The sequence below is a fragment of the Chelon labrosus genome (assembly GCF_963514085.1).
Source record: "Chelon labrosus genome assembly, chromosome: 8".
NCBI lineage: Eukaryota > Metazoa > Chordata > Actinopteri > Mugiliformes > Mugilidae > Chelon > Chelon labrosus.
Window position 1 is genome coordinate 6,282,541 of NC_140358.1, and position 27,229 is coordinate 6,309,769.

Consider the following 27,229-nt stretch of genomic DNA (forward strand, 5'->3'; position numbering starts at 1 on the left):
CAAAAAGCATCCCTAGACATTCTTATTTTGAACACACATATATTAAAAAATGTACAAAAGAAATACAAAAAGAAGTGTTTAATTATTTAGATTTGCTTTATTTGAACAATACCAGCAGGCTGGAGCCTATCCCAGCTGTCATTGGGCAGGAGGTGGGGTACACCCTTGACAGGTCTCCAGTCTATCTCAGGGCTAACACAGAGAGACAGACAACTATTCACACTCACATTCACACCTACGGCCAGTTTAGAATCACTAGTTAACCTAATGAGCATGTCTTTGGACTGTCTGAGTAGCTTTTTATTTATTTTCATATTTTTTTCAGACGATTAGACATCAAATAGAGAATTACTATTTCAAACTTCTATAGGGCAAATATGAAAAAGTACGGAAGAAATATGACACAAGGATTTTCTTTAAATGAAACATAAAAACAAGCTTAAAATAAAACTAAGCGTATATACAAACTCATAATGTTATCCTGAAAGTATGGAACTGTGTCTGACTTTTATGCTAACCATCCTTTTCTTGCTAAAAAATAAAGTAAAATAAAATAATAATAACAACCCACAACATTTTTTATTCTTCACACAAAGGGGCCAGCGCTACAAACCAGCCCACAGAAACACAAACTCAGTATCATTTCGCTGTAGTCGTTAGTGACAATAAAGTTCATTCATTCATTCAAATCCAGGGACAGAAACATTTCCGTCACCCTTGATTTTTTTCTTCTTCATTTGTCTCGTAGCTTTCCCTCCAGAGATATAGAACTTGTGACGAGGTGCTTTCCATTCCTAATGATGAACAAAACAGAAATACTGACTATTCAGAAGGATTTAGTAGATTATTTACCAACTTAAAGTTGGTAAACTGTCTTGTGTAAGTAAACTTTATTTACTAGAATATTAAAATATATAATTCCATAAACAAAACTGACCTTCATATTGTCCACATACTGCTCTTGGAGTTTGGCAACAGATGAAAACAAAATGTACAACCAAAGATATAGCCAAGCAGATTATTGATACCACCAACGCAGCAAATTCAGAACCTGTTGCGTGAGCTAGAAAACAAAGAAAAAGATACCAGAGCTTATTTTAAATTAGTCAGGATGTCATTAAAACATTTTAAGTAATAGTTAATTTATTAAACACAAAATCCTACCAGTTTCCAGTTTAAATTAATAAAGCGATCCTTGCTCTGCTGCTGCGACAACGTTACAGCAGAAATGATCATATAAACTGTGCCAGAAGACATCGAAGCAGCAGAGAGATAGGGCCTTCAATTTAAGAAACAGAACAGTGACAGAACAAAGAGAGGAAGGGTGGCAGAGGAGGCCGGACTTCACCGGTGAAAGATCAAGTCCGCCATCATGTATCATGTAAACCTAACTGGTTTTTAAAAACTGAAACTAAAGAATAACTTAAATCAGTTTTATGAATTTAAATAATAATAAATAAATAATATATCAGTAAACATAATTTAAAAAGACTTTAAAATACATACTTGTCTCCACTTTAGTTCCCTCACCAAGCAGGATCTCTCCACAGGTGACCACAGCACAGTACGTCCCTGCATCCGAGGAGTCGCTAATAGTTTTGGACAGGTGGTAGACACATTTTCTTTGCCCTTGGTCATGACTGCTGTTACCATGAGTGTAAATGAAGCCTGGATGTGATTCTGATCCAGTTCTGAACCAGTACACACTGCGTTCGTCAGGACACTGATGTATCTTTTCTTTGCTTTTGTCGACAAGGGAACACTGCAGAGTCACCAAGTCTCCGGGCTGGACCGACTCTACATCTGGACTTTGTTTCACGTAGAGAGACTTCTGCGGATTTTTTGGATCTGCGTGATTTGCCAAAACAAAAGATCCATAACCTTTATAAATATAATGGCACACGTATAGCAAACACAAATGAATATACTTTTGAGAACATATGTAACACCAACTCAGCTAAATAAATTCAACCCCAATAATCCCGACACATGCTGCAAATGTGGTAGAAAGGACACATTTTATCACTGCCTATGGGACTGCCCAAAAACCAGGCTTTTTGGAGAGAAGTGATGGATATGATTTTACATGTCACAGGTATAAAACTATTAATAGACGCCAAACTGTGTATCTTTGGCATTTTTCCTGTAAATCATAATCTCAGCAAGGCAAATGAATCCATGATTACTTTCTGCATCTTACAAGCTAAATATACCATAGCCAAATCTTGGAAATCCACTATCAAACCAAGTGTTGGTGTCTGGCTTGCAGGACTGTCAGAATCTCTTGTACTGGAAAAACTCTCTTTTACGTTAAAGGGTAAATATCTCGTCTTTGACAATGTGTGGAGATCTTTTATGGTGTTTTTAGAGGGGAGGAAAACATTGGAGGCATGCTCTCTGTGTATGTCAACCATTAACAAATGAGTATTGCTATGTATTTAGTATACGTTTGTTTGTCTTTGCTTAGTTTTATTTGAAGTGCTTTTCTCTTCGGGATAACTTCAGGATAAGTTAACTTTTGGACCACCAGTGACTCTTAAGGACAACTTATGTTTTAGACTGACGTTGCATGCTACAGCCGTCATGTTTATGTTTATTTTATTGAAGAAGAGCCTTACTGTGACAGTTCTGTTTTGCACCTGTATTATTTGTTGTAGTGTGATTATTTTCTCTGAAAATTAATAAACAAACTTGTTGAAGAAACAAAGAAAAAAAAATGAATATACTTTACCGTTCACAGCCAACAGAGTGCCATTGATAAATCTCATGGTGTATGGTGATCCTACTTGACAGAAGTATTTTCCTTCATCTTCTCTGCTGACATTTGTTATGGTAAGGGAATACGCATCACTCACTTTTGTGACTTTGAATCTCGAGTTGTTAAAAGGTTCCTTCATTGTTATTTTACCAAAACTTCCTAAAGCAATGGTTTCAGCCACATATCCAAAACTCAGCTTATGCCAGAAAAGCAACTCAGGTTCGCTCCCAATTGTGCATGTCAGAGTCAAATTATCTCCAAGTTCAGCCACAGTCAAAGAGATCTGATTTGAAACCTCGATGGTTTTCATCAGAGCTAAAGAAAACAGACAAACATTAACAGTGTTACAACATGACACTTCACAAAAGTATTTACTGAATAAAAAATTCACATTCGGTTAACACAAAATGTTTTGCAGTAGTTCTTATCAAAGAAGTGAACTCACTCAATGTACTGAGAAGAATCAAGGTTGTCAGTCCTCCGATCATTGTCGTCTATCACCCTTCTCTTGCACAACTGATGTCTTCCCACTCAAATGGTAGATCTAGTCACAAGCTGATGGAAGTTTACAAAGTGACAATCAAAGTGATTGGTTGGAACATAGAACTTCCTGTGAGCATTCGCAAGCCAGTGACCCATTTTTAAAGAATCTGAGCTACATTTAGTTTTTCTTTGACTGAAAATAACTGCATTAAAAATGATTTTTAAAATGTATGTTTTAGATTCTTGATGATGTTCAGTTTGAACGGTCAAGCCAAATGTTGTAGCCCTAACACAGTTCATAGAAAGCTGTGCAAAAAATAAATACAGCAAAAGAAATGTTGTACAGCAAGAACAGGTTCAGTCAAACTGATAATGGAGTTTGTTGTACCTGATAGAAATACATTCAGACATTTAGAGTACTCAGTTCCTTCAGAAAAAGCCTCTGATTTAAGCAGTAGATTTCAGTGACTAGTACTTTTTGCCCGACTGCATTTCTAACACTGATACAGTTTCATACTATTTGTCATATTTGGGTTTATGTATGAAACATTCAATGAGTTTAGAAGATTAAATATAAGAGGTTACAATAAGGCCCTTCTCGCCACAGTACATTATTAAATGTGATCTAAAATCTTAATACATTGTTCACCCCTGTTAGAAGTTAGAAGTCGTCTGGTGTGATTTTACCACTGATAAGATAATGATGATGATCTTTTTGCTTGCGGAAACTTAAGCAGGGCAGGCAGTTACATTTCCGTCACTTTTTTTTTGAGCTGTGCAGAGAGATTAAACGCCCACGTCATCATTGACCAAGGTTTAACATCTTTTTGTCTTATTTTGTCTTATTAAAAAAACAGAGAAGTACATTGATTCTCATGGTGGAGACTGGCTGCTGTAAACACATGCTATGTGCAATGCAACGCGATACAAATCAAACACGAGAAACCAAATATAGTACATAGAATTACATCATATTTAAAAGTTAAAAATAAAGTGTCAAAAGTTATTTTGTAACTCATTACAAAAGCAAAGCAAAAGCAAATAAACAATAATCATACCACATCAGTGAAAGTGTAGCCAAATAGACTCTGACCTCATCACATTATTTTTTTATAATGCTAGTTGCATCATTTTATGGAGAGGGATGGCTATGTTCACTTGGACAATATTTCCTTGATTTAATTAAAATCAAGCCCTGTGATAGACTGGAGACCTGTCCAGCTTGTACCCCGCCTCTCGTCCGATGACAGCTGGGATAGGCTCCAGCACCCCCCTGCAACCCTTCACAGGAACAAGCGATTACAGAAGATGAATTAATTAATTAATGAAAAATTAAAATCATTGTGTTAATTTTGTGGGGTTTTTTTTTAAAAATTTCACTTTTTTTGCGTAATACTTGTTTTATAACTTGTTTTTCTACCATCTTGTTTCTGGCACATCTAGAAACATGGCATCAGCTCATGTTTACCTGTGCAAACATGCACAGAAAGAATGGATTCATCAGGCATTCTTCTTCTGATTGGCCTATTATAATAATTAGTGGAGTACTAGAGTCCAATTTAAACCTAGCCAATGTAAACCTGTAGGTCAGCTGGTCCACTATTTTGGTCCAGAATAAATCTTTTCAACAAAAAGTTTTAAAATTTTGTCGCCAGAGGATTAAATACATTTAATGTCATTTAATCAGTACTATGGACTGTGACTGTGGTCCCTCAAAATGAACCTTTAGCAGTAAGCATCTTGAACAATACTTGAACAATACTTGCTAATTAATTGATTAATTGATTGGCCTATTATAATAATTAGTGGAGTACTAGAGTCCAATTTAAACCTAGCCATTTTAAACCTAGCCATTGTAAACCAGCTGTCATCGGGCGAGGTACACCCTGGACAGGTCGCCAGTCCATCGCAGGGCCACACTCACATGCACACCTACGGCCAATTTAGAATCACCAATTAACCTAATGAGCATGTCTTTGGATGGTGGGAGGAAGCCGGAGTACCCGGAGAGAACCCACGCAGACACAGGGAGAACATGCAAACTCCACACAGAAAGGCCAGCCGGCCCACGGATTCGAACTGGTGACCTTCTTGCTGTGAGGCATCAGTGCTAACCACCTCGCCACTGTGCCGCCCCAATACTTGAACAATGCTTGCTAAATAAGTTAGCACTGTCAATGTAGCATGTTAGCAGACTGACATGTGCTTTTCGCTACACCACCAGTCAAAAGTTTGGACACACCCTCTCATTTAATGGTTTTTCTTTATTTTCATGACTATTTACGCTGAAACGTCAAAACTGCAAAAACTTTGAATGTGTCCCCAAGTGCAGTTGTAAAAACCATCAAATGCTACAACGAAACTGGCTGACATGAGAACCGCCCCAGGAACAGAAGACCAAGAGTCACCTCTGCTGCTGAGGATAAGTTCATCCAAGTCACCACCCTCAGAAATCACAGGTTAACAGCACCTCCTGTTCAGAGGAGACTGCACCAATCAGGCCTTAAGGGTCAAATAGCTACTAGAAGGAAAAACAACAAGCAGAAGAGATTTGTTTGGTCCACGAAACACAAGAAATGGACATTAGACCAGTGGAAATCTGTGATTTGGTCTGATGAGTCCAAATTTGAGATCTTTGGTTCCAACCACCATGTCTTTGTGCGAAGTAGGAAAGGTGAACGGATGGTCTCTACATTCATGGTTCCAAAGGTGTGATGGTGTGGGGGTGCTTTGCTGGTGACACTGTTGGGGATTTATTCAAAATTGAAGGCACAGCATGTCTCCCACAGCATCATGCAGTGACATCCTATGACATCCGGTTTGTTGGACCATCATTTATTTTTCAACAGGACAGTGACCCCAAACACACCTCCAGGCTGTGTCAGGGCTATATGACCAAGAAGGAGAGTGATGGAGTGCTACGCCAGATGACCTGGCCTCCGCTGTCACCTGACCTAAACCCAGTTGAGATGGTTTGGATGAGATGGACTGCAGAGTGAAGGCAAAAGGCTCAGCATCTCTGGGGGGGGGGGGGGGGGGGGGGCTGAAGGCTCTGGACACCATTGTGGTACACCAGCGGAGATAGGAGATGGCTGGGGTGCAAAAGTTTTTAATTGAATGAATTGAATTCGGCCAGTGAGATAGGAGTGGAACTAGTCCAGAGGTGTGCCAGATAGTCCAGTGGATGCCAGTCTATGGAGAAGGATGGAGTGGGAGATAGTATCGATAGCTGTAGTCAGGTCAAGGAGGATGAGAATAGATAGGAATCCGGAGTCTGCTGCCAGGAGGAGGTTAGACTTAGACTTAGACTTTGACAAACTTTATTCATCCACAAGGGAAATTGCTTGGTCACAGTAGCTTAGTTGTACATAAAAAACACTCTTAAGAACCTCAGATAAAAGAAGATTAAATAAAATAGAAATAAGTAAAATAAAATCTAGTAAAATAAAATAAAATAAAAATAGTATAAGCAAAAATGTACAAACTACCATATTAGCATATGTACAAGAAATAGGTATGGAAGAATATATATTATATATACAGGATAAGGTGTAAGGTGCAATAGTGTCCATTAACATTAATAACATTGAGTTATCTGTTACAGAAAGGTGAGTTGTTGTAGAGCTGGACAGAGAATGGTATGAAAGTAGTCCTGTAGCGTTCAGTGTGGAAGCGGAGCTGGATCAGTCTGTTGGAGAATGAACTCCGCTGCCCCTCTATAGTCTGGTGTAGTGGATGTGACGGATTGTCCATGATGGAGAGCAGTTTGTCCAGTGTCCTCCTGTCCCTCACTGAGACAAACGTCTCCAACTCACTGCCAATCACATGACCAGCCTTTCGGATCAATTTGTCGATCCTACTTATGTCCTTTTTGCTGGTGCTGCTCCCCCAACAAACCACAGCAAAGTACAGGGCATTCGCAACAACAGACTGGTAGAAAATCTCCAGCAACTTGCTGCATACGTCAAAAGACCTAAGCTTCCTCAGGAAGTAGAGTCTACTCAGGGGCCGTCCACACGGAAATGCGTTTTGGTCTAAACGCAGATGTTTTGCATCGTTTTGGCCGATCGTCCACATGAATCCTGTAAACGCATAGCCCTAAAACCCACTTTTCTGAAACCGGGTCCCAGGGTGGAAAAATTCGCAAACGCACCTCTTGCGTTTTTGTGTGGACGCCGAAAGCGGAGAAAATTATGATGTCATCGCCACACCCCTCGAGCAGCCTTCCACCTCTTATATCCCGCGAGACGTCTCATAAAAACATCAACAACAATGGCGGACTACATGCTCGTGTTCCTGCTGGAGAAGTTATTGAGCCTATTAGGGTTACCAGGGCAAAATATCATTTCTCCTTGAGTTTGGTTTCTTCTAAAGCCGATTTGTAAACAGCGCTCAAGCTTTATGCGCATGCTCCGCCTCTTCCTCTCCGTTTTTGGTGAATTTCTGAAACCGAAACAGCGCCACTTATAGGCCTGGAATATGAGGTAGCGTTTTCAGTCGTGTTGAAACGGATCTGTGTGGACGCGGATATTCTTGAAACGATGCCAGGGAAAACGGAGGGGGGAAAAGATCGTTTTCGTACGTGTGGACGTGGCCTCAGTCCCTTCTTGTACACAGCATCACTGTTGTCCCTCCAGTCCAGTCTGCTGTTCATGTGGACGCCCAGGTACTTATATTGGTCCACTACTTCCACATCCAGGCCCTGGATGGTGATGGGCACTGCTGGTGTCCTCTTCCTCCTGAAGTCAATGACCAGCTCCTTGGTCTTGTCCACATTCAGGAGTAGGTGGTTTGCCTGGGACCACTCTACAAAGTCTCCGATCAGTGTCCTGTACTCCTCCTCATGTCCATCACTAATACACCCAACCACTGCAGAGTCATCAGAGAACTTCTGCAGGTGGCAGGACCCAGAGCTGTACTGGAAATCAGAGGTGTAAAGAGTGAACAGAAATGGAGACAGGACAGTCCCCTGTGGTGCCCCCACATTACTGACAACAGTATCAGACAGGGAGCCCCCCAGCCGCACAAACTGGGGCCTGTCAGACAAGTAATCAGTAATCCAGGAGACAATGGAGGAGCCGACACCCATCCTGAGCAGCTTCTCACTCACCAGAAAGGGCTGAATGGTGTTAAAAGCACTGGAGAAATCAAAGAACATGATCCTCACAGAGCCCTTCCCACCATCCAGGTGAGAGTGAGCACGGTGCAGCAGGTAGATGACAGCATCATCCACACCAACATGAGGCTGATACGCAAACTGAAGAAGGTCCAAGACAGGGGTCACCAGGGGTCTCAGCTGAGCCAGGACGAGTCTCTCCAGGACCTTCATGACATGTGACGTCAGTGCAACCGGTCTGAAGTCGTTGAGGCCAGATGGGATGGGCTTCTTGGGCACCGGCACTACGCAGGATGTTTTCCACAGCACCGCTATCCTTTCCAGCTTTAGACTCAGGTTGAAGATGAAGTGCAGGATGCCAGACAGCTGTGAAGCACAAGTCCTCAGGACTCGGGGGTTGACACGATCCGGGCCTGCTGTCTTGCCTTGCTTGACTCTTTCCAGCTGTCTTCTCACCTGGCCAGGCGTCACAGTCACAGTCATCGGGCTGGTATTCTCGGTGGGGGTGGGAGTAGGGGGGAGAGCAGATAGTGTAAGTAGCACTATGCCTAATTATAGCCTCACTGAGATATTACCATGGCTGTGTTATGCTGCATTTGCACAGATACTACATCAGAGTAGGAAGCAGTTTTTGGCCCATCACAAACCTGTAGTTCGGTGTAGCAAGCACAGGACAGTGGCTTTCTGACTTAGCCATGATACTACACACGAGGAACATGTTCATTCATTGCTGCTCATACTGCTTCCCAACTGAAGTAACTCAGAACAGCAATGATGCCAATTTGCCAAGACGGAGATTGCAATATGGACTCCTCCAGATTAGCAGAGTAGCAGCTCTGTGATTCTTGAAAATGAGTGTAAGCAGTGATCGTCTGGACCCCAGTTGTGTCCGATTAATACACATGTCAGACAGGCTGGTCAGGCTGGGTCGGATTTACAGCGAATAGAAGGTGGGTGGCTAAAATAACACCCTACTACATCAATGAGGAGAATGTTGCATAGTCACCAACTATTGTAATACTGCTCATGGAATAATGACCTACACTGAATAGGAGTCTCTGTCGCAGTGGGTACATTTTTTTATTTTTTGTTTTTTTAATTTCTGGCCTTTTATCTTTATTATTTCAACACGAGCCAACATGAGAGTAAGTTTGATCTTGGGTGTTCTCTTGCAACATAATATCTCAGTGGGACTTTTGTGAAAGTCATCACTATCACTTGCCGGCTCAGCTCAAAAGCTGCATCACATACTGTATTGGCCAGAGAAGAGAAAAGTTTCTGTAAAGGATTTCTTTTGAAAGAATAGAAATTGACTCATAGCCGTGTGATGCCATTTCTACCTAAAAGCACATCAGGTAGCAACCGTGTTCTTTGATGGTAAAAGCTCCTTGTAAGCAAATCCGTTGGTGGGCATTACCACTTCAGAGCAGATATGTCAACTTCTCATCTCAGCATCTAACTGAGAGACGAAACACTGGCCTTATGTTGCACAAAAAGTACTTTTGTACTGATGTACTGAGAAGTGAATTATCAGCAGTGGTGGAGTCTGGTTACATGATAAGTCAGCCACAGCTAAGGGAGGCTGTCTGGGCTTGTTTGTGTGGGGGTGAAAGGTGCCAGAGGCGAATTTTCTAAACTGTTTCCATTAACCCATAGTTCACTATACTGTAATCAGAAAAGATCTTTTAAATAACAATTATATTTCCAGTTGGAAGACAGAGATGAAATGACGTTGGGTATATCAGTAAAAATCAGTGCGGCAGCTGACTTTATTGGTGCATTAGACAAGCCTGAAAATTAAGTAGTAGTACTTTTGTTTGAACCAACAAGGTATTTTACTTTCAAAGCACTGTGATGTTTGTACGTGCCTGTGAAAACAAATTGCAAAACCACAAGTGTCAACTGAGCTGCGAGATGTTCGCTGTGACTGGCCATTTCTGACGCTTCTGACAGACCGCTGAGCATGTTTACTCAGAATGTGCATGACTTTGGCATCAACAGGATATGTTGCTAGTTCACAAGAAGCCTCCGTGAGCTAAATTCAGCAGTGACTGTTAAACTGTTGTGGCTTACTGAATTTTGACTTGTTTAAAACAAATGAATGTACAAAAATATGATTTTATGATTTTAACCACACCACCGCAATTATATGATGTGTTGCATTTAATGTTTGTGTGATCAGAGTTGTGAACTGCTCGTCAAATTTCTGCACCAGGTTACTTGAGGGAGGGGACAAGACCAACACTACTGCCTGCTAGGGTGAATGTTGGTTGGGTCCCCTGAGGTGGGTGTGGGGTATTAAAACCCAATCTTCAAACCATTCAACCACACATTTGGTTAAACCTAAGAATATTTGACTTTTATAGACACAGTCTTAAAGTTAAGTCAGTCGTATTTGTACAGTCCAGTATCACAATTTTGCTTCAAGAGTCTGCACAGTCTGTACCACATCCTTTAACCTCAATTCTGACAAACAAGAAGCTCCACTAAAGACCCTTTAAGCTCAACATGAACACATATGAAAGTAACCACAGTGCGAAGACTAGGTTCAGTGAAAAAGCTGAGAGGTTCCCACTGTTTAGAGTCCTTTTTTCTAAAACTCGACTGTCACAAATCTATCCCAGTGTCACGGACTGTTGCGACAAATGTCATGCCTCACCCTGTAATTTAACCCATATGTTCTACTCCTGCTCGCTACTTTTTCGCTTCTGGCAGAATTATTTTGATACCATGTCAAAAATACTTTCAGTAGACATAAAAGTTTCCCCCCCATGCCGCCATATTTGGGCTTCCAGAAGACTGTTACCGGTTTACCACTAAACAATTAGATATTTTAGCTTTTACTTCTTTACTGGCAAGACGCCATCTCCTTCTTCAATGGAAGTCAACCAAAGCTCCTTCTAGCACTCAATGGCTCAATGACACCATGTCTTTTCTAAAGCTGGAGAAGATCAGATATTCACTGAAAGGTAACTCTGATACATTTTATAACAAGTGGCTTTCCTTTTTAACATTCTTTCACTCTCTTCAGTCTCTGCCCCCTGATTGATGGACCCCCACCCCTTTTATTTATTTATTTTATTTTAATTTTTATTTTATTTTATTATTATTATTATTATTATTATTATTATTATTATTATTATTATCATTATTATTATTATTATTATTTTAAAAACTATCTATTTATTTATCTCTCTTCTGTCTTTTGGTTATTTATTCATTTATTATTCTTTTTCAAATGGTGTATTGTTTCTTGTTTCGCCCGAATAGGTTCCTGAGGGCCGCAAGATTTAAAAAAAACGTCCTAGGAGGTAGATTATATGCCTTGCTCTTCATTCGTCAGGATGCACAATATTTCTCTCTATTCTGGGGGGCGACTCTCGGCCGCCCCCCAGAACTCTTGGCCCTTCCTGTCCCGGCCCTTCTTGTTCCAGCCCCAGAACTCTCGCCCCTGTCTGCCTGGCCCCCCGGAAACTCTCGCCCCTGTCTGCCCGGCCTCCCCCCAGAACTCTCGCCCCTGTTAGGGACGTCTGGGATCCGTCCCTTGAGGAGGGGGTACTGTCATGGTTGTTTTTTTGATTCCTGTGTCCAGGTTTTGAGTTTCGTTCATGTTTCATGTTTCCCAGTTTCCTGTTTTATTTTAAGTTCTTGGTTTCCTGTCTTGTGTCTCTTCCCGCCTTTGTGATTGTCTTCCCCGTCTTGATTAGTTTCACCTGTTTCTCGACACCTTCCTGTCCTGTGATTTCCCACCTCTGTAATTGTCTGCCCCGCCCTGATTGTTTTCACCTGTGTCTCCTCTGCCCTTGTGTGTGTGAGTGTGTGTGTATATAGTCCTGCTTTTCTCTTTGTCCTCTGTCTTTTTTTTTTTTTTTGTTATAACCGTTTCTGTGTTTCCAGTGTTCTTGATTTCAAGTCTTGTGATGTTTTTTTTTTGTTGTTTTGATTTTTGTTTTTGGAATACCTGCTGCCTCAGCAGGACCCTTGCAGGTCAGTTTCAACAAAAAGATAAGATCATTTGCAGGATGCTTCCAAGTTCAGTGAAGCAGAGCCATCTTCAAAAAATAAAATGTAATTTACTGTAAAAGACCTGAAGGGGACCTGATGTGGGCTGCAAGGAGAGCAGTAGACACAGAGCAAACAAGGAACACAAAAAAGCAGCAAAAAAGATTTTTTATAATGAATATTCAAGGAGGGCGGCACAGTAGCGAGGTGGTTAGCACTGATGCCTCACAGCAAGAAGGTCACCGGTTCGAATCCATGGCCCGGCTGGCCTTTCTGTGTGGAGTTTGCATGTTCTCCCTGTGTCTGCGTGGGTTCTCTCCGGGTACTCCAGCTTCCTCCCACCATCCAAAGACATGCTGGTTAGGTTCATTGGTGATTCTAAATTGGCCGTAGGTGTGCGTGTGAGTGTGAATGGTTGTCTGTCTCTGTGTGTGGCCCTGTGATGGACTGGCGACCTGTCCAGGGTGTACCCCTGCCTCTCGCCCGATGATAGGCTCCAGCAGACCCCCGTGACCCTTAACAGTGTAGGGTAGTCTACACCTTTTAAATGTCTCGTTAGGGCACCACCTCCTGTTATCGTAGGAAGAACACGGTTTAAATCAATTTATCAGTCTCAGTTCAATAATTTGCATATCTGAAGGAGTGAATCCTTTACTACAGTTTGTACCAGTCATTCTCTGCCGTAAAATAACATCACAAACAACTTCTTAAGTGTGAACAAATATTTATTTAATAAAGTGACAACTATGAATAAATGAGGGACTAATAGAATATAGGAGTGTAATCAAATAAAACGAATATGATAAGGTATGAAATAATTAATTTCTGGAGCGATGGTGAGAGATGGAGATGTTTTAAGTCCTAAACTAAAGGGAATAGATTTGATATCTAATCTAATCAATCTTATCTAAAAGATGTTAGTAGGGAGTTTCAAAGTAGTGACACCAACTCTTTGTCTTAAGCGGTAGGAACGATTCAAGCCTACTTTTCCGTAGAGTCTTCTCGGCGTCGGTGATGGCGGAGCGTCGGTGTGACGAGATGGTGACGAAACGGCACAGCTGATGCAGGTCTCTCTGGGACCGGTAGACAGGACTTGTTGCTTGGTCTGCAACTCCAACACCCAGCTTTGCTTGAGAGCGCTGTAGGTGTTCAGTCAAAGGCAGTAGATGACACTTGGCAATGTCTTTGTGTTTGAAGAAAGAAGTCGGATCGTCACGTCTTCTTGATGTCGTTGCTATGGCAACAGCTTCTTGATTTCTTGATCCGTCGAAGAGATTGGGTCTTTCTCTGATATCCCAGCTGACTACGCTGGCTAACTTATAAACGATGATGATTAGTACTTCGGTTCGTAGAGTATAAAAATGAATAAAGCTAGAAAAATATTTAAGTCACTATAAAAATCGTACGTCGGGAAAAACATCCGACGAGAAACAAACAGAGCTTGAAAAGGACCGGATTGTCAATATTCAAGTTGTTCTTAAAGTTACTAAGTATAAACGTGACTAAGTACGTAAAGAAGAATACTAAAATAAAAGTAAAACGTGAATGAAAAGTGGAGAGTAGAAAGTGCGGCGAAAGTATAAAAGTCCTAAAAGTGCGGCGAAAGAGCGGAGAAATGGGTGCGTCTCTCTGGTTTTATGAGTTAATTATTCAGGGCGTGTTTTGGATCGGGTTTCCAGAATCTTCGCGCGGAAAGAGAAGAGAACGCCTTCTCCTTTGTTTCGAGATGTCTTATTGCCTGATCTTTTTAACCTATTTTATATTACTAAATTTAATCATCCCATCACTCATCATGACTCGTTAGCAATGTTTTTCGTATGCGACAACACTCAACATTACAACATGACAAGATGACGTATCAGAATGACTACATCAAAGTAACTCAAAAACATCAATAAATTAATAAACTCAAGTTCTCTTTACATTGACATTTTGCTAATAACAAAGGGTCGGGGGTTTCTAAAATAACAATTTCAACAGTTATGATTTAAACTAATAGCTACTATTAGTATAAGAACATACCTAAGTTTCAACATTCTTTAACTTCAATGATTAAAAGAGAGAAAATACTTTTAAAGATAGCCACTTGATGGCAATGTTGATCCATCCTTACCGTGACAAATTATGTGAATTTGGGCTAGCATTATCGTACAATGATCGTAAGCACTTCCTGAACAATAATATATAACTTACCAGGTTATTACATTTTCGATAGTCATATTATAAAACTTAGGTGCTTTTCAGAGGAAAATGCATATCAGAGTCTGGTTCTGGGGAAAGAAAGTTATTTACGACCGGCTTATCAGTGTTTCGCTCTCTTGGTCATTCCAAGAGAGGGGGGACAAAACCTGTTAAAATGGTATGTTTGCATTCGTCTCTGAAAAAGAAAATTAGTACATCACAAGTTTAAAACATAATTGAACATCACATTAAGGCTTCTAGACTTTGTCCTTCGAATCCAAAAGGAGTCAATTCATTCTTTGTAGTTCCTGATATCATGTTGATGTTCTTTCGATTCAGGACTAATTAGTCAAGAAACAAGAGTGGGAAATTCCACAAGAAGTGTAAATCTGTCTCTTTTGGCTCAGATGACGTCCAGAGCATCAGGGAGGTCCGATAGCGTGGGCCTGTCCCGCGTTCAGACATGGCACCTTTATGGCTAAGGTGAAAAAGGTTGATCTGTTAGGAGAGTTCTTCTGCAAAACAACTCCGTAAATTTAAATTCCAGAGAGGGGGAGAGCTGAGAGGACGACTGGTTCCCCTACAACAGGACTAAACGGGTATAGAAGATTAATGAATGAATGAATGAATGAATATTCAAGGATAAAGACTGCATGTGCTCATAGAAAAAGATGGGAAGCGTTTGTGTCCTTGGATTTATGTATGTGGTATAGGAAGGTTTTTAGGACAAGACAAGCATGTACGTTGTAGGAGTGTTTTGCTGCTGAATGAACCAGTAAATTTAACAGTGTGACTCAGATTCTTAAATACCAGGAAGACAAATGGAATCAAACTCTTCTTCTGTGACCGCTTGTCCTGTGAAGGGTGCGGGGTACGCCCTGGACAGGTCGCCACAGGGCTAATTATTCGAACTCTTAAGAACTATTGAACTTTCTTCAGCCATTGACCAATGCTTTTGTTATGTTTCCTTTAGTAGAAAGTCGTTTTTAGCACCACTGTATACCTGTGTGGGACTACAGCTGTGAATCCAACCTTTAGAAATCTACTTGCATGACATACGTGAAAATTATTAGACACCTAGTCAAGTTTAAAAATGCAAAGTAAGTGTCTTTTTTTTTTTTTTTTTAACAGATTATCTTAAACAAGGGCTGTGGCAGCGACAACATTTGCCAAAGTAACCTTCAGTAACCTCAAGCCAAACTCATCTCATCATATCTCTAGAGAGGACGGTGTTGCAGTCATAACTCCTTCCAAAAAAGACATAGCTTTGGAGATCACTGTGACTACGATGGGGATGATGCACACCAGAGTGGCTCAGTCATTATGCTCCCAGATACACTGCACTACATGTCCATTGTTCACAGCAGGGCAGCAGTGAGTGCAGAAGAACACTGCTGTGAAGGAGCATCAGCTTGATATTGTCCTGGTGGAGAAAGCGGAGATGTTGTCATATGAATATAGCAAAATAAAAATATGCCATTTGGATACATGCGTGTTTGTGTGTGTGTGTGTGTGTGTTTGCATCTACAGGAAACACAAGTGAGTTGTACAGCCACTGACAAAGGAAGACTAATAGACTGTGAACTTGGAAACCCCCTACAAAGAGACAGTGAAGTGAGTGGCAGTGCAACAGTTTTCTCCACGTAGGCGTCACTATTTATATCACACGATGGTTGTTTTGTTCCCTTCAGGTTACATTTATCGTGCTCACAACGTCCAGCATCTCACTGAGCACAAAACATTTTAACGTCACCACCATGCAGCCGGCTGAGGCATTTGCCTCAATGATGGTGTTTGAGCTGGGGTTGTAAGTACATGTGTAGGTACTGATTATTTTTATTTTTCATGTTTTACTTGTCAATAAAACATAACAGTCAGACTGACCTTAAAAATGTATAAAAGGCTCTGGGTTGATGGATGAAAACGACTTATAAAGTAAGATAATGAGTCTGTTTCCTCATCTAGATTGACCAGGGCTTCCCAAGTGTCACTCAGTTAAAACCTGAAGGGGGAAAGTTCCATCAAAACATTTCAATATGAATCTAGGGTAAGGTTTAATTTGTTTGCTCTTTTATTTGTTTCTATTTTTTTCTTGCACAAACGAGTCAACCATATTTTGACAGATAATATATTTGGGAAGACCTATGAAATCTTTTGCAAATGCATCACTGAACATCTTTTGGCCGAAGGAGAACTCTGCAGGGGAATGGATTCTGTATTTGACTCCCATCAGCAGTAAAGGTGTGCAGTCTGTCCCATGCTCACCTGTAAATGAGGTCAATCCACTTAAACATGTAAAGGTATTAAATAACTATTTTTTAAACAGTGTTCAAAATGTAGACAAAGCCTATACTAAATACCTGTATCTTGAAAATGTCTCTTGTGAAGGGTCCATCAAAGACAAAACGTGCAGCTGAACATGAAGCTCTCACTGACGCCCTCCAATTTCTGTCCACACCAAGAAAATACAAAACACTGGTGATCAGTTATTCTGATTATTATTATAAGCACATTTTTATTAGTATGGATATATCAGTAAAGTGGAGCCTCTAATATGTGACAATATGTCAGATGTCAAGCCTGTTCTGTCTTCCAGACCTGCTCAGAGGGACTAAAGTGTGTGGAGATACACTGCCCCCTGCTGGGTGTGGACAGTACAGCACAACTTGTCCTTCATTCATGCCTTTGGAACACAATTTTGGCAGAGGTGTATGGGGTGCCGAATGTAAAATTTCGGTTACAATTTTTTAGCTGATACATTTTCAACATTTAGCTCACTTTCCCAACATTTAGCGCATTTTCCTCACATTTGAGACAGATATTATATATATATATATGTATATCTAAATGTTAAATGTTAAATCTAAATGTTATATCTAAATATAAATGTTAAATCTAAATATAAATGTTAAATCTAAATCTAAATATTAAATCTAAATATAAATGTTAAATCTAAATATAAATGTTAAATCTAAATCTAAATCTAAATAGGTCGCCGAGTGTAAAGCTAAATATTTAGAAAATATGCAAATATACCACGCCCCTTCTCAAACCACGCCGATACCACTGGTGAAAGAGGGCTTCGGGGATGGTGAGGACCCAAGCATGGCCGTTTCCCTGCGTGTGGAGGAAATTGAACGGGCGGTTTTGGCGGATGTGTGGGCTGACCTTTAAGGGGTAGTTTAACCGGCACCGTCACCGTCATTAACGGTAAGTTAAGTCGTTTTAATATTACCGTTAACTCATTTATTATTCATCGCTAGATACCTAGCTAACGTGACTCGGATGCTACCTAGCAAACAGTCAGCTAGCTTTGGAGAGCGTTTCAGTTAAGAGGATACTCTACTTGGAATACAGCACATGAGCAGGATGGAGACATTTTGACATTTAACGTTGTAATATTAAAATTATCAGTATGGGATGTTGTTTCAGGTCTCCGCACCACAGAGTAATCCACAGGCATTTCCAGCGGCGACCACCGGCACGTCCAGCTTTGCCACCACGGTCGCATCACTGAGATCAGTAAGTTTAGTTGAGATATGAAATGTTAGCTAGAAAAAGTTTTTGTTACCCTAAATTGTCCTTGAAATACATACATTTCCTTTCATCACATCCGTTTTTCCAGGTGTAAGGGGCACATTTGAAAATGCAGTTCTTGAAATGTCATTGAATTAGATGTCATCTCCTAATTTCATCTTTTTATTTTACATTGCCTTCAAATTGTTCTACAACTGTACTGCTCAGTAGAACACTCCCAGTACATGGATTACAATGTTTTTATTGTCTGTTGTTTTTTTACCTTTGTAGAGAAAGCGGTTGGGGAACGTCTTCATAATAGGAACCTAACTGAGGCAGAAAAGGCATTCACCCTGACACTGAGTCCTGGACACATCCTTGCCTTTGCAACAGGAAGCACCAAAGTACCTGCAATTGGATTTTTTCCCAGTCCAAAACTAACTTTCATCCATGATGACACGAAACACCTTCCCATCCCTCATACATGCGCTAATGAGCTTCAGATCTTTGTTAACAGAAAGAACCTGACAGATGATGATGAGTTTGATTACCATTTTCTTGTGGCTCTCATGAATGGAGCCATTTTTAGTGCAGTGTATTCAACAAAAGAACAACACAATGCTGTGCACATAGATGTAAAATGAATAAACTGGTGGGTGGCTTTTATGATTTTATTTTTGCTTTCTGTTAAGACATTTCATGACTGTTCAGTCTTTCTAAAGTCAAAGTATGTAGTAGTTGACAGGCTATACTCGCAGTTGGTCTTCAGACGATTCTGTGATAAATGAAATTTTTCCAACAAGGCCATTCTACGCTAACCTGGTCCACTAACGAAGACAGATGCCTCTGGTGAAAAAGGTAAACATACAATATCCTTTGTGTATGTTTTGACGTGCCTTCGGTTGATGGAGTGTGATCGGGCCCCATAATGTCAAGGGATGGAGGGCAGGGAGGCCTATAAAAAAGCAGACCAAGAGATTTTCCTTAATGGGGTACACAGCAATCCTGTGAAAAGTAAAGCTATAATGAACTGCATATACAGCAAGGCCTCTAGGTTGACATATAGTGTTACGGCAGCAATTTGTCATACACAGAATGTAGATGAAATTAGGAGATGACATCTAATTCAATGACATTTCAAGAACTGCATTTTCAAATGTGCCCCTTACACCTGGAAAAACGGATGTGATGAAAGGAAATGTATGTATTTCAAGGACAATTTAGGGTAACAAAAACTTTTTCTAGCTAACATTTCATATCTCAACTAAACTTACTGATCTCAGTGATGCGACCGTGGTGGCAAAGCTGGACGTGCCGGTGGTCGCCGCTGGAAATGCCTGTGGATTACTCTGTGGTGCGGAGACCTGAAACAACATCCCATACTGATAATTTTAATATTACAACGTTAAATGTCAAAATGTCTCCATCCTGCTCATGTGCTGTATTCCAAGTAGAGTATCCTCTTAACTGAAACGCTCTCCAAAGCTAGCTGACTGTTTGCTAGGTAGCATCCGAGTCACGTTAGCTAGGTATCTAGCGATGAATAATAAATGAGTTAACGGTAATATTAAAACGACTTAACTTACCGTTAATGACGGTGACGGTGCCGGTTAAACTACCCCTTAAAGGTCAGCCCACACATCCGCCAAAACCGCCCGTTCAATTTCCTCCACACGCAGGGAAACGGCCATGCTTGGGTCCTCACCATCCCCGAAGCCCTCTTTCACCAGTGGTATCGGCGTGGTTTGAGAAGGGGCGTGGTATATGTAATATTCCATGATGTTCCATGCTATGCTTTTATTCTGAAACTCCAGTACCGGAGTAGAATGTTACAAATGTATGTCCATGGTTACTGTTGCCGGAGTGATGAAAGAAATAAAGAGTAGCGGAGCTACAGACAGCTACAAAGTTACGGTGCTGGTATCCGGTTTGTCGTACAGGATAGATTATTAACAGTGTGAGTAGTCTATCGCAACATGGTGTCAGAGACTAGTCGCTAGACTACGGACCCGCCGCGTAAAAAAAAAAAAAAAAAAAAAAGTGTGTCGCTGAAAAGAAAAAAACAACGGTAAGAAGAAATGGAAGCCTTCGGTGTTCCTACCCCCAAAATGGATTGGGACTCGACCAATTTACCGGATGGATGGCGGAGATTTCGACAACACGTCGAGCTCATGTTTACCGGACCACTTAAGGCAAAGTCAGAAGAGGAGAAATGCAGCTTTCTTCTGCTGTGGATCGGTGATAAAGGACGCGACATCAGCAACACTTGGACACTAACGGCTGACGAGGCGAAGACGTTAAAGACGTACTACGACAGATTCACGGAGTACCTCACCCCTAAAGCAAACCCCATCTTTGCCAGGTACAAGTTCCATGAGAAGACACAAGGAAGCAGTGAGTCTTTTGAACATTTTGTGACTGAACTGAAGTTGCTTGTGAAGGACTGTTGCTACGCAAACAGTGATGAAATGGTCAGGGACCGTATAGTGTTCGCCACCAACTCACCTAGAGTGCGAGAGAAGTTGCTTAGCAACGGACCGGAGCTGACGCTGGAGAAAGCAATAGACATAGCGCGCTCCCATGAACTATCACAAGCACAGTTAAAGGCTATGGCAAATGAATGTCAAGTGCATGCAGTCCACCACAAGATGGTAAAGCCAGGGGCCAGGAGAGGTGCTAGTAACAAGGCAAATGACTACCAGAAAACTCAGGAGAAAGCCTGTAGTATGTGCGGAGGAAACCACAACTACACAGCAGAGTGCCCTGCAAAAGGCAAGCAGTGTATGAAGTGCAAGAAGTTCAACCACTATGCAAGAGTGTGTAAAACAAAGCCTCAGACTCAGAATAGAGGAAGATACAAGAACGTTCACACTGTTGAAGAGGTCGATGAGGACTACGATTCTGAGCTGTATGTGGACACTGTTACTGCAGAGGAAGAGGATGAGGAAAGTGCATATACAGACATCGGACTGGGACCACAGAACCGACAGCTGAAGTTCAAGCTGGACACTGGAGCTCAAGCCAGCATAATCCCAGCCGCTGTCTTTGCCACGCTCATGCCCAAAACACAGTTAAAAGCCCCAGATCATAGGTTAACAGGCTATGGGGGACACTCACTTGAAGTGAAAGGCTACTGCAACATAGAAGGGAGGTATAAAGAGAGGTCAACCATCCAGAAGTTCTATGTAGTGAACTGTAATGGCCCCCCTATCCTAGGCTTCAGAGCATGTAAAGCGCTAGGGCTAATTAAAGTAATATATGCAGTGAGCAGTGACAAAGAGAGAACCACTCAGTCAGACAACATTTTTAGTGAGTATGCAGATGTTTTTAAAGGCATCGGCACATTCCCAGGTGAATGTAGTTTCACTATTGACCCAGAGGTAGCACCAGTGGTTTGTCCACCACGCAGAGTACCATTTGCACTAAAAGATCGTCTAAAAACAGAGTTAGACAACATGGAGAGAGAAGGCATAATCTGTAAAGTAACTGAGCCTACACAGTGGGTTAATGCCTTAGTAGTGTGTGAGAAACCAAAGACAGGCAAGCTTAGAATATGCCTGGACCCAAGACCCTTAAATAAGGCAATAATGAGGCCACACTACCCCCTACCCACACTTGAGGATGTAACATCCAAGTTAGCAGGGGCAAAGTTTTTCAGCATCTTAGATGCGAGATCAGGCTATTGGGCTATTAAGTTAAGCGAGGAGTCATCGCTACTCACCACATTTAACACTACATGCGGTAGATATCGCTTTCTCAGGCTACCCTTTGGCATTGTATCAGCCCAAGATGAGTTTCAGAGGCGAGTAGATGAGACATATGAAGGCCTTAGGGGCGTGGCTGGGATAGTTGATGACATCGTTGTTTTTGGAAAAACAAAGGAGGAACACGACCGCAACCTCAGAGCAATGCTCAGCAGGACCAGAGAGCGAGGAATGAGACTGAATCCCGAGAAGTGTCGCATCTGCGTTCCTGAAGTGAGCTACTTTGGACATAGGCTGACAGCAGACGGCCTAAGACCAGACCCACTTAAAGTGAAAGCAATCAGAGAGATGTCACCGCCCAAAAGTGAGGCAGAGTTGGACACTGTTCTTGGTATGGTGACTTACTTAGCTAGGTTTGCTCCCAATCTATCTGAGGTAACAGCACCACTAAGACAGCTACTGAAGGAGGACACAGAGTTCAAGTGGAACAATACACACGAGAGTGCATTCCAGCAGATGAAGGAGATCATCACAGCGGAGCCAGGGCCGGTGTTGGCCTACTTCGATCCTGAAAAAGAAGTGACACTGCAAGTAGATGCATCAAAAAATGGCCTGGGTGCAACCATCATGCAGGAAGGCAGGCCAGTTACATATGCATCAAAGCTGCTTAATAAGACAGAGCAGAATTACGCCCAAATAGAGAAGGAACTGTATGCAGTTTTATTTGGGTGTAGGAGGTTTCACGAGTACCTCTATGGGCGAAATGTAACTGTGGAGTCAGACCACAAACCACTGGAGTCCATACTCCGAAAACCACTAGCCCTTGCACCACCACGTTTACAGCGCATGATGCTGGCACTGCAGAAATACAGCATCACTCTCATCCACAAGCCGGGCAAGGAAATCCCGGTGGCCGACACATTGTCCAGGAAGTCCATGGATGATGAGGACAGCTCACTATCTGAAGCTATGGAGACTCAGATACACACAGTCATCAGTGCAGCACCTGTAAGCGCAGACAGGATGAACGACATCAGAACAGCAACTGCTCAAGACGAGCAACTGTCCACTCTCAAGCAGGTCATCTGGTCAGGCTGGCCGGAGACAAGAAAAAAGTGCCACCCACATGTCAGTGAGTATTGGAACCACCGTGATGAAATCACTGAGGCTGAGGGCATCCTTCTAAAAGGTGAGAAGATCATCATTCCACACAGCCTCAGACCTCACATGTTACGCTGCATACACACTGGACACTTTGGAGTGGAGAAAAGCAAGCACAGAGCACGGGACGTTATGTTTTGGCCAGGCATGAGTCAGCAGATAGAAGAAATGGTTAAACAATGTGACATCTGCCAAACACACCGCAGCGCCAACACAAAGGAGCCCATGCTCTCACATGAGATTCCAGAGAACCCGTGGGAGACTGTAGGAACAGACCTATTCTCATGGAACTCAGAGAACTATATAGTGATCTGTGACTACCTCAGCAGGTACTTTGAGGTAGAACGCCTAACACACATCACCACCAATGCTGTCATTCACAGAATGAAAGCAGTATTTGCAAGGCATGGCATCCCAAAAAAAGTGATTAGTGACAACGGGCCATGCTACCGCTCACATGAGTTTAAACAATTTGCAGACTCATGGGGATTCCAGCATGTCACCTCAAGCCCACATCATCCGCAGAGCAACGGCCTTGCAGAAAAGACTGTTCAGACTGCAAAGCGGATCTTCACCAAGGCCAAGGAGGACAAGAGAGACCCGTACCTCAGCCTGCTGGAGTATAGAAACACTCCAGTTGATGGACTCAAATCACCAGCTCAAATCCTGATGAGTCGCAGGCTACGCTCCATCCTGCCCAACACAACTCAACAACTACGACCTCAGGTAACCCCCCAGGACACTGTACGAGCAAGGAGAGAGAGCTGCCAACAGCGCCAAAAAGAGCACTACAGCAGATCTACAAAACCCTTATCACCACTACATGCCGGGGCACCCATCCGTTTCCAGCAAGGAGATGGCACATGGAAACCAGCAACAGTCATCCAACCAGCTGAAACACCACGTAGCTACCACATCAGAACTGGCGATGGACAGACTTTCAGGCGCAACCGACGTCATCTGATCAACAACAACACACCTGTCATACAGCAGCCAGAGATCAGTGAGGACGACGCTGGACGAGACACGGAAAATGAACAGCAACAACCTGTGTCTGTGAGTGAGCCAGATCACTCGGGGCCTTATCGTACCAGATACGGCCGTGTGATTAAGCCAAGGAAAGCCTTTGACTTATAAACTAACTTATTTGAAAAAAAAAAAAAAATGTATGTCATGTTGCTGTGAAATTGAATATTGCATTTTGAATGAAAATTGAATTTGAATATGCATTTAAACGAAAATGAATGAATTTTTAACTTGTGTTTTGAAAAAAAATAAAAATAAAAAAAATGTCCTTGAAAGAATAAGACACATTTATTTACAAATGTTCTATTGTGATGTTTAGGAACATTTACGTACTAAATAAACAGGAGAGTTTTAATCATTTTAAACTTAACTTATTAAACTTAAAAAAAAAAAATAAAAAAATGTTTGCACTATGGAACACTTGAGATAGCAGCATAGGCTACTGTGTTATTTGATGTAGTCAAAGTATTTATTATATTTGTTATTTGTGACTTGCATATGCACAGCTTATTTTTTTTGTTGAAGGGAGATGTAATATTCCATGATGTTCCATGCTATGCTTTTATTCTGAAACTCCAGTACCGGAGTAGAATGTTACAAATGTATGTCCATGGTTACTGTTGCCGGAGTGATGAAAGAAATAAAGAGTAGCGGAGCTACAGACAGCTACAAAGTTACGGTGCTGGTATCCGGTTTGTCGTACAGGATAGATTATTAACAGTGTGAGTAGTCTATCGCAACAGTATATTTGCATATTTTCTAAATATTTAGCTTTACACTCGGCGACCTATTTAGATTTAGATTTAGATTTAACATTTAGATTTAGATGCAACATTTAGATATAGATTTAACATTTAGATTTAGATTTAATATTTAGATATAGATTTAACATTTATATTTAGATATAACATTTAGATTTAGATTTAACATTTAGATTTAGATTTAATATTTAGATTTAGATTTAACATTTATATTTAGATATAACATTTAGATTTAACATTTAACATTTAGATATAGTATATACATATATATATAATATCTGTCTCAAATGTGAGGAAAATGTGCTAAATGTTAGGAAAGTGAGCTAAATGTTGAAAATGTATCAGCTAAAAAATTGTAACCGAAATTTTACATTCGGCACCCCATAGTGGTGTGCATCCTTTATGTAACGTTTTTTTTTTTTTCTCATGTGAATGCCAAGGGCACTGGAAGAAGATTTTGTGTGTTGCATTTATTAATTGCCTTTGAGGCTGCAACACCATATGTTTTTATATTAAAGCACAATGACAAGGTTAACACTTTATGTTCAGTGACCAATCATACAAATCCTCCTCATCTTTATAACATTTTTTTTTAGCAAATTTGAGCTTATTGTTTGATGTTCAGGTGGTTGTAATGCACCAATAAACAACTCCACACCAGCAAATGCAGTAAAACATTATTGCAGGTTCTATAAAGAACATCTATATGTGGATGTGTTTATTGAGGAAGGAAATGCATACATCTCATTTGTTAGACACCACAGATAACCTTTAGAATATAATGCAAGAACCAGTTACTGCTGATAAAAAAATCCTGTTTTACATTTTTAAACTTTGTGCATTAATCCAGTTAGTCCATCAATATTGGCTAATGCAGCCAAACGCTCATTTCATTTTCCCTCTCTAATTTAGGATTACAGCTCTCTGAACTACCTCGGCATTGTTGTGGATGTCACTCTGAGTCTGACCAACTCTCCAGAGAATATTGGACTCAAACTAGAGAAACCTGGGACAAAGGTAAAGAGACCTTTAATTACTCAGACAAGCGTTTGATAAACTGCTGTCCTTTTTACGTTAAGACAATGATTTCTATTTAGGGTACAATTATTATGTAACTTGAACAGATATTTCCAAACTGTTGCAGTCTATACATAAAATAAATAAAATATATATTGGTGATTTTGCATCTATACATACAATTTAATCTCCACAGGTTAAACTGTCAGTTTTCCTTAAGAGAAAGACTGAATTCTTGACCTAGGTTGCATGGTGGATAATTTTCCTGACAACCATTGCACTGCTGCTGCTGTTGGCGTTTCTTGTCTTCTGTTTGTGGAAGGTAACAGCAAATAAATTAAGCTGTAACAGGGTTGTATAACTGAACTGTGGCCAACCCACTTAGGGAAAATCATTTCTAATATAATGCTGCTATATCATGTACAGTATAGAGATTGTCATATCAAGTTTGTCCATTCTGTTGGACAATTTACATCTACAATTTAAACATCCATGCTTAAGCCTTATTTAGTCTTGACATTACAAGGCACAAAATAACCACATCCATCTCTAAGTTGATAGGGTCAATAGTTTCAATGAAATCTCTTAAAGTACTCAATTTGTATAAACTAGATGTTTCTGATTTGAAATCTTTTTCTTTAACATTATCAGCAAGATACAATTTACTAGATTTTGAATAAGATTTTGAATAAATTTGTCATAAATTTACTATTTAGGAACTCTTTTATGTCTATTTCATCTTTTAATATTGTACTGACTCTCTTTAACCTTTTGTTTTTGTCAGCATAGATGCATGCACCGTCTTGCTCACATCAAGAAGTCCTCACATGATGGACATCCAAACAATGAGGCGGCTCCGCTTAAAGCCTAAAAAGGAGCATCCAAGGACACCCTGGTGAGGCCTCTGAACACAGCACACAGTACTACACTTGTTTAACATTGATGCAGAATTAACCCCAATTAAGCTGTAGACTACATGACTAAGATGTCAGCTTTTCTTTTTAGTGCTTTCTGTCAAAAGAAAAGAAACATCAACATATTTTCATTCAGTTTTTTAATGAAGCAGAAAATACCACTTGTTTGATATCAAAAAACTGTTACAACAACATGAAAAAGGTTGTGCTATACTTTCACCATGAAGGAATGTGTGAGTAGTGGGAACGGATGAGAGGTCGGACCACAGAACCTCTTTCCTGAAATTCAATGGAAATACTGAAGCCAGCTTTAATCTGACTGCTGATCATCGAAAGCACAGATTGCTTCTGAAATAGTGTGATGCTCTTTTTTTTCTTTGTGCGTTTGTGCAAAATAACACTGTGTGTGGTGCACAGCAAATGCTGCGGAGTTAAAATTCTGGTGTTGGCGAAATTTTAGCAAGTGTAGTGTTAATTCTACTCTTTGTAGAGTTAAATGTATTATATATAACTCTCTGAGGACAAATAGTTGGTGTTAAAATAGAGTGTCAGAATGGAGTGTTTGTGATTTAACTCTGTAAGTGTCAATG

The 27,229-nt window shown here is 40.8% G+C and overlaps 1 protein-coding gene across 1 annotated transcript; it reads right to left on the bottom strand.

Annotated features, from left to right (window-relative positions):
* Positions 1–212: 212 nt before the first annotated feature.
* On the bottom strand, positions 213–3,439 carry LOC311491778 (uncharacterized protein). The gene is made up of 5 exons (XM_084549804.1): positions 3,204–3,439; positions 2,732–3,073; positions 1,507–1,848; positions 938–1,063; positions 213–794 (listed from the first exon to the last, which is right to left on the bottom strand). The coding sequence occupies exons 1-5, from the start codon at positions 3,244–3,246 to the stop codon at positions 712–714; spliced, it is 936 nt and encodes a 311-aa protein (XP_084405930.1). The 5' UTR covers positions 3,247–3,439; the 3' UTR covers positions 213–711.
* Between the last annotated feature and the right edge of the window lie 23,790 nt (positions 3,440–27,229).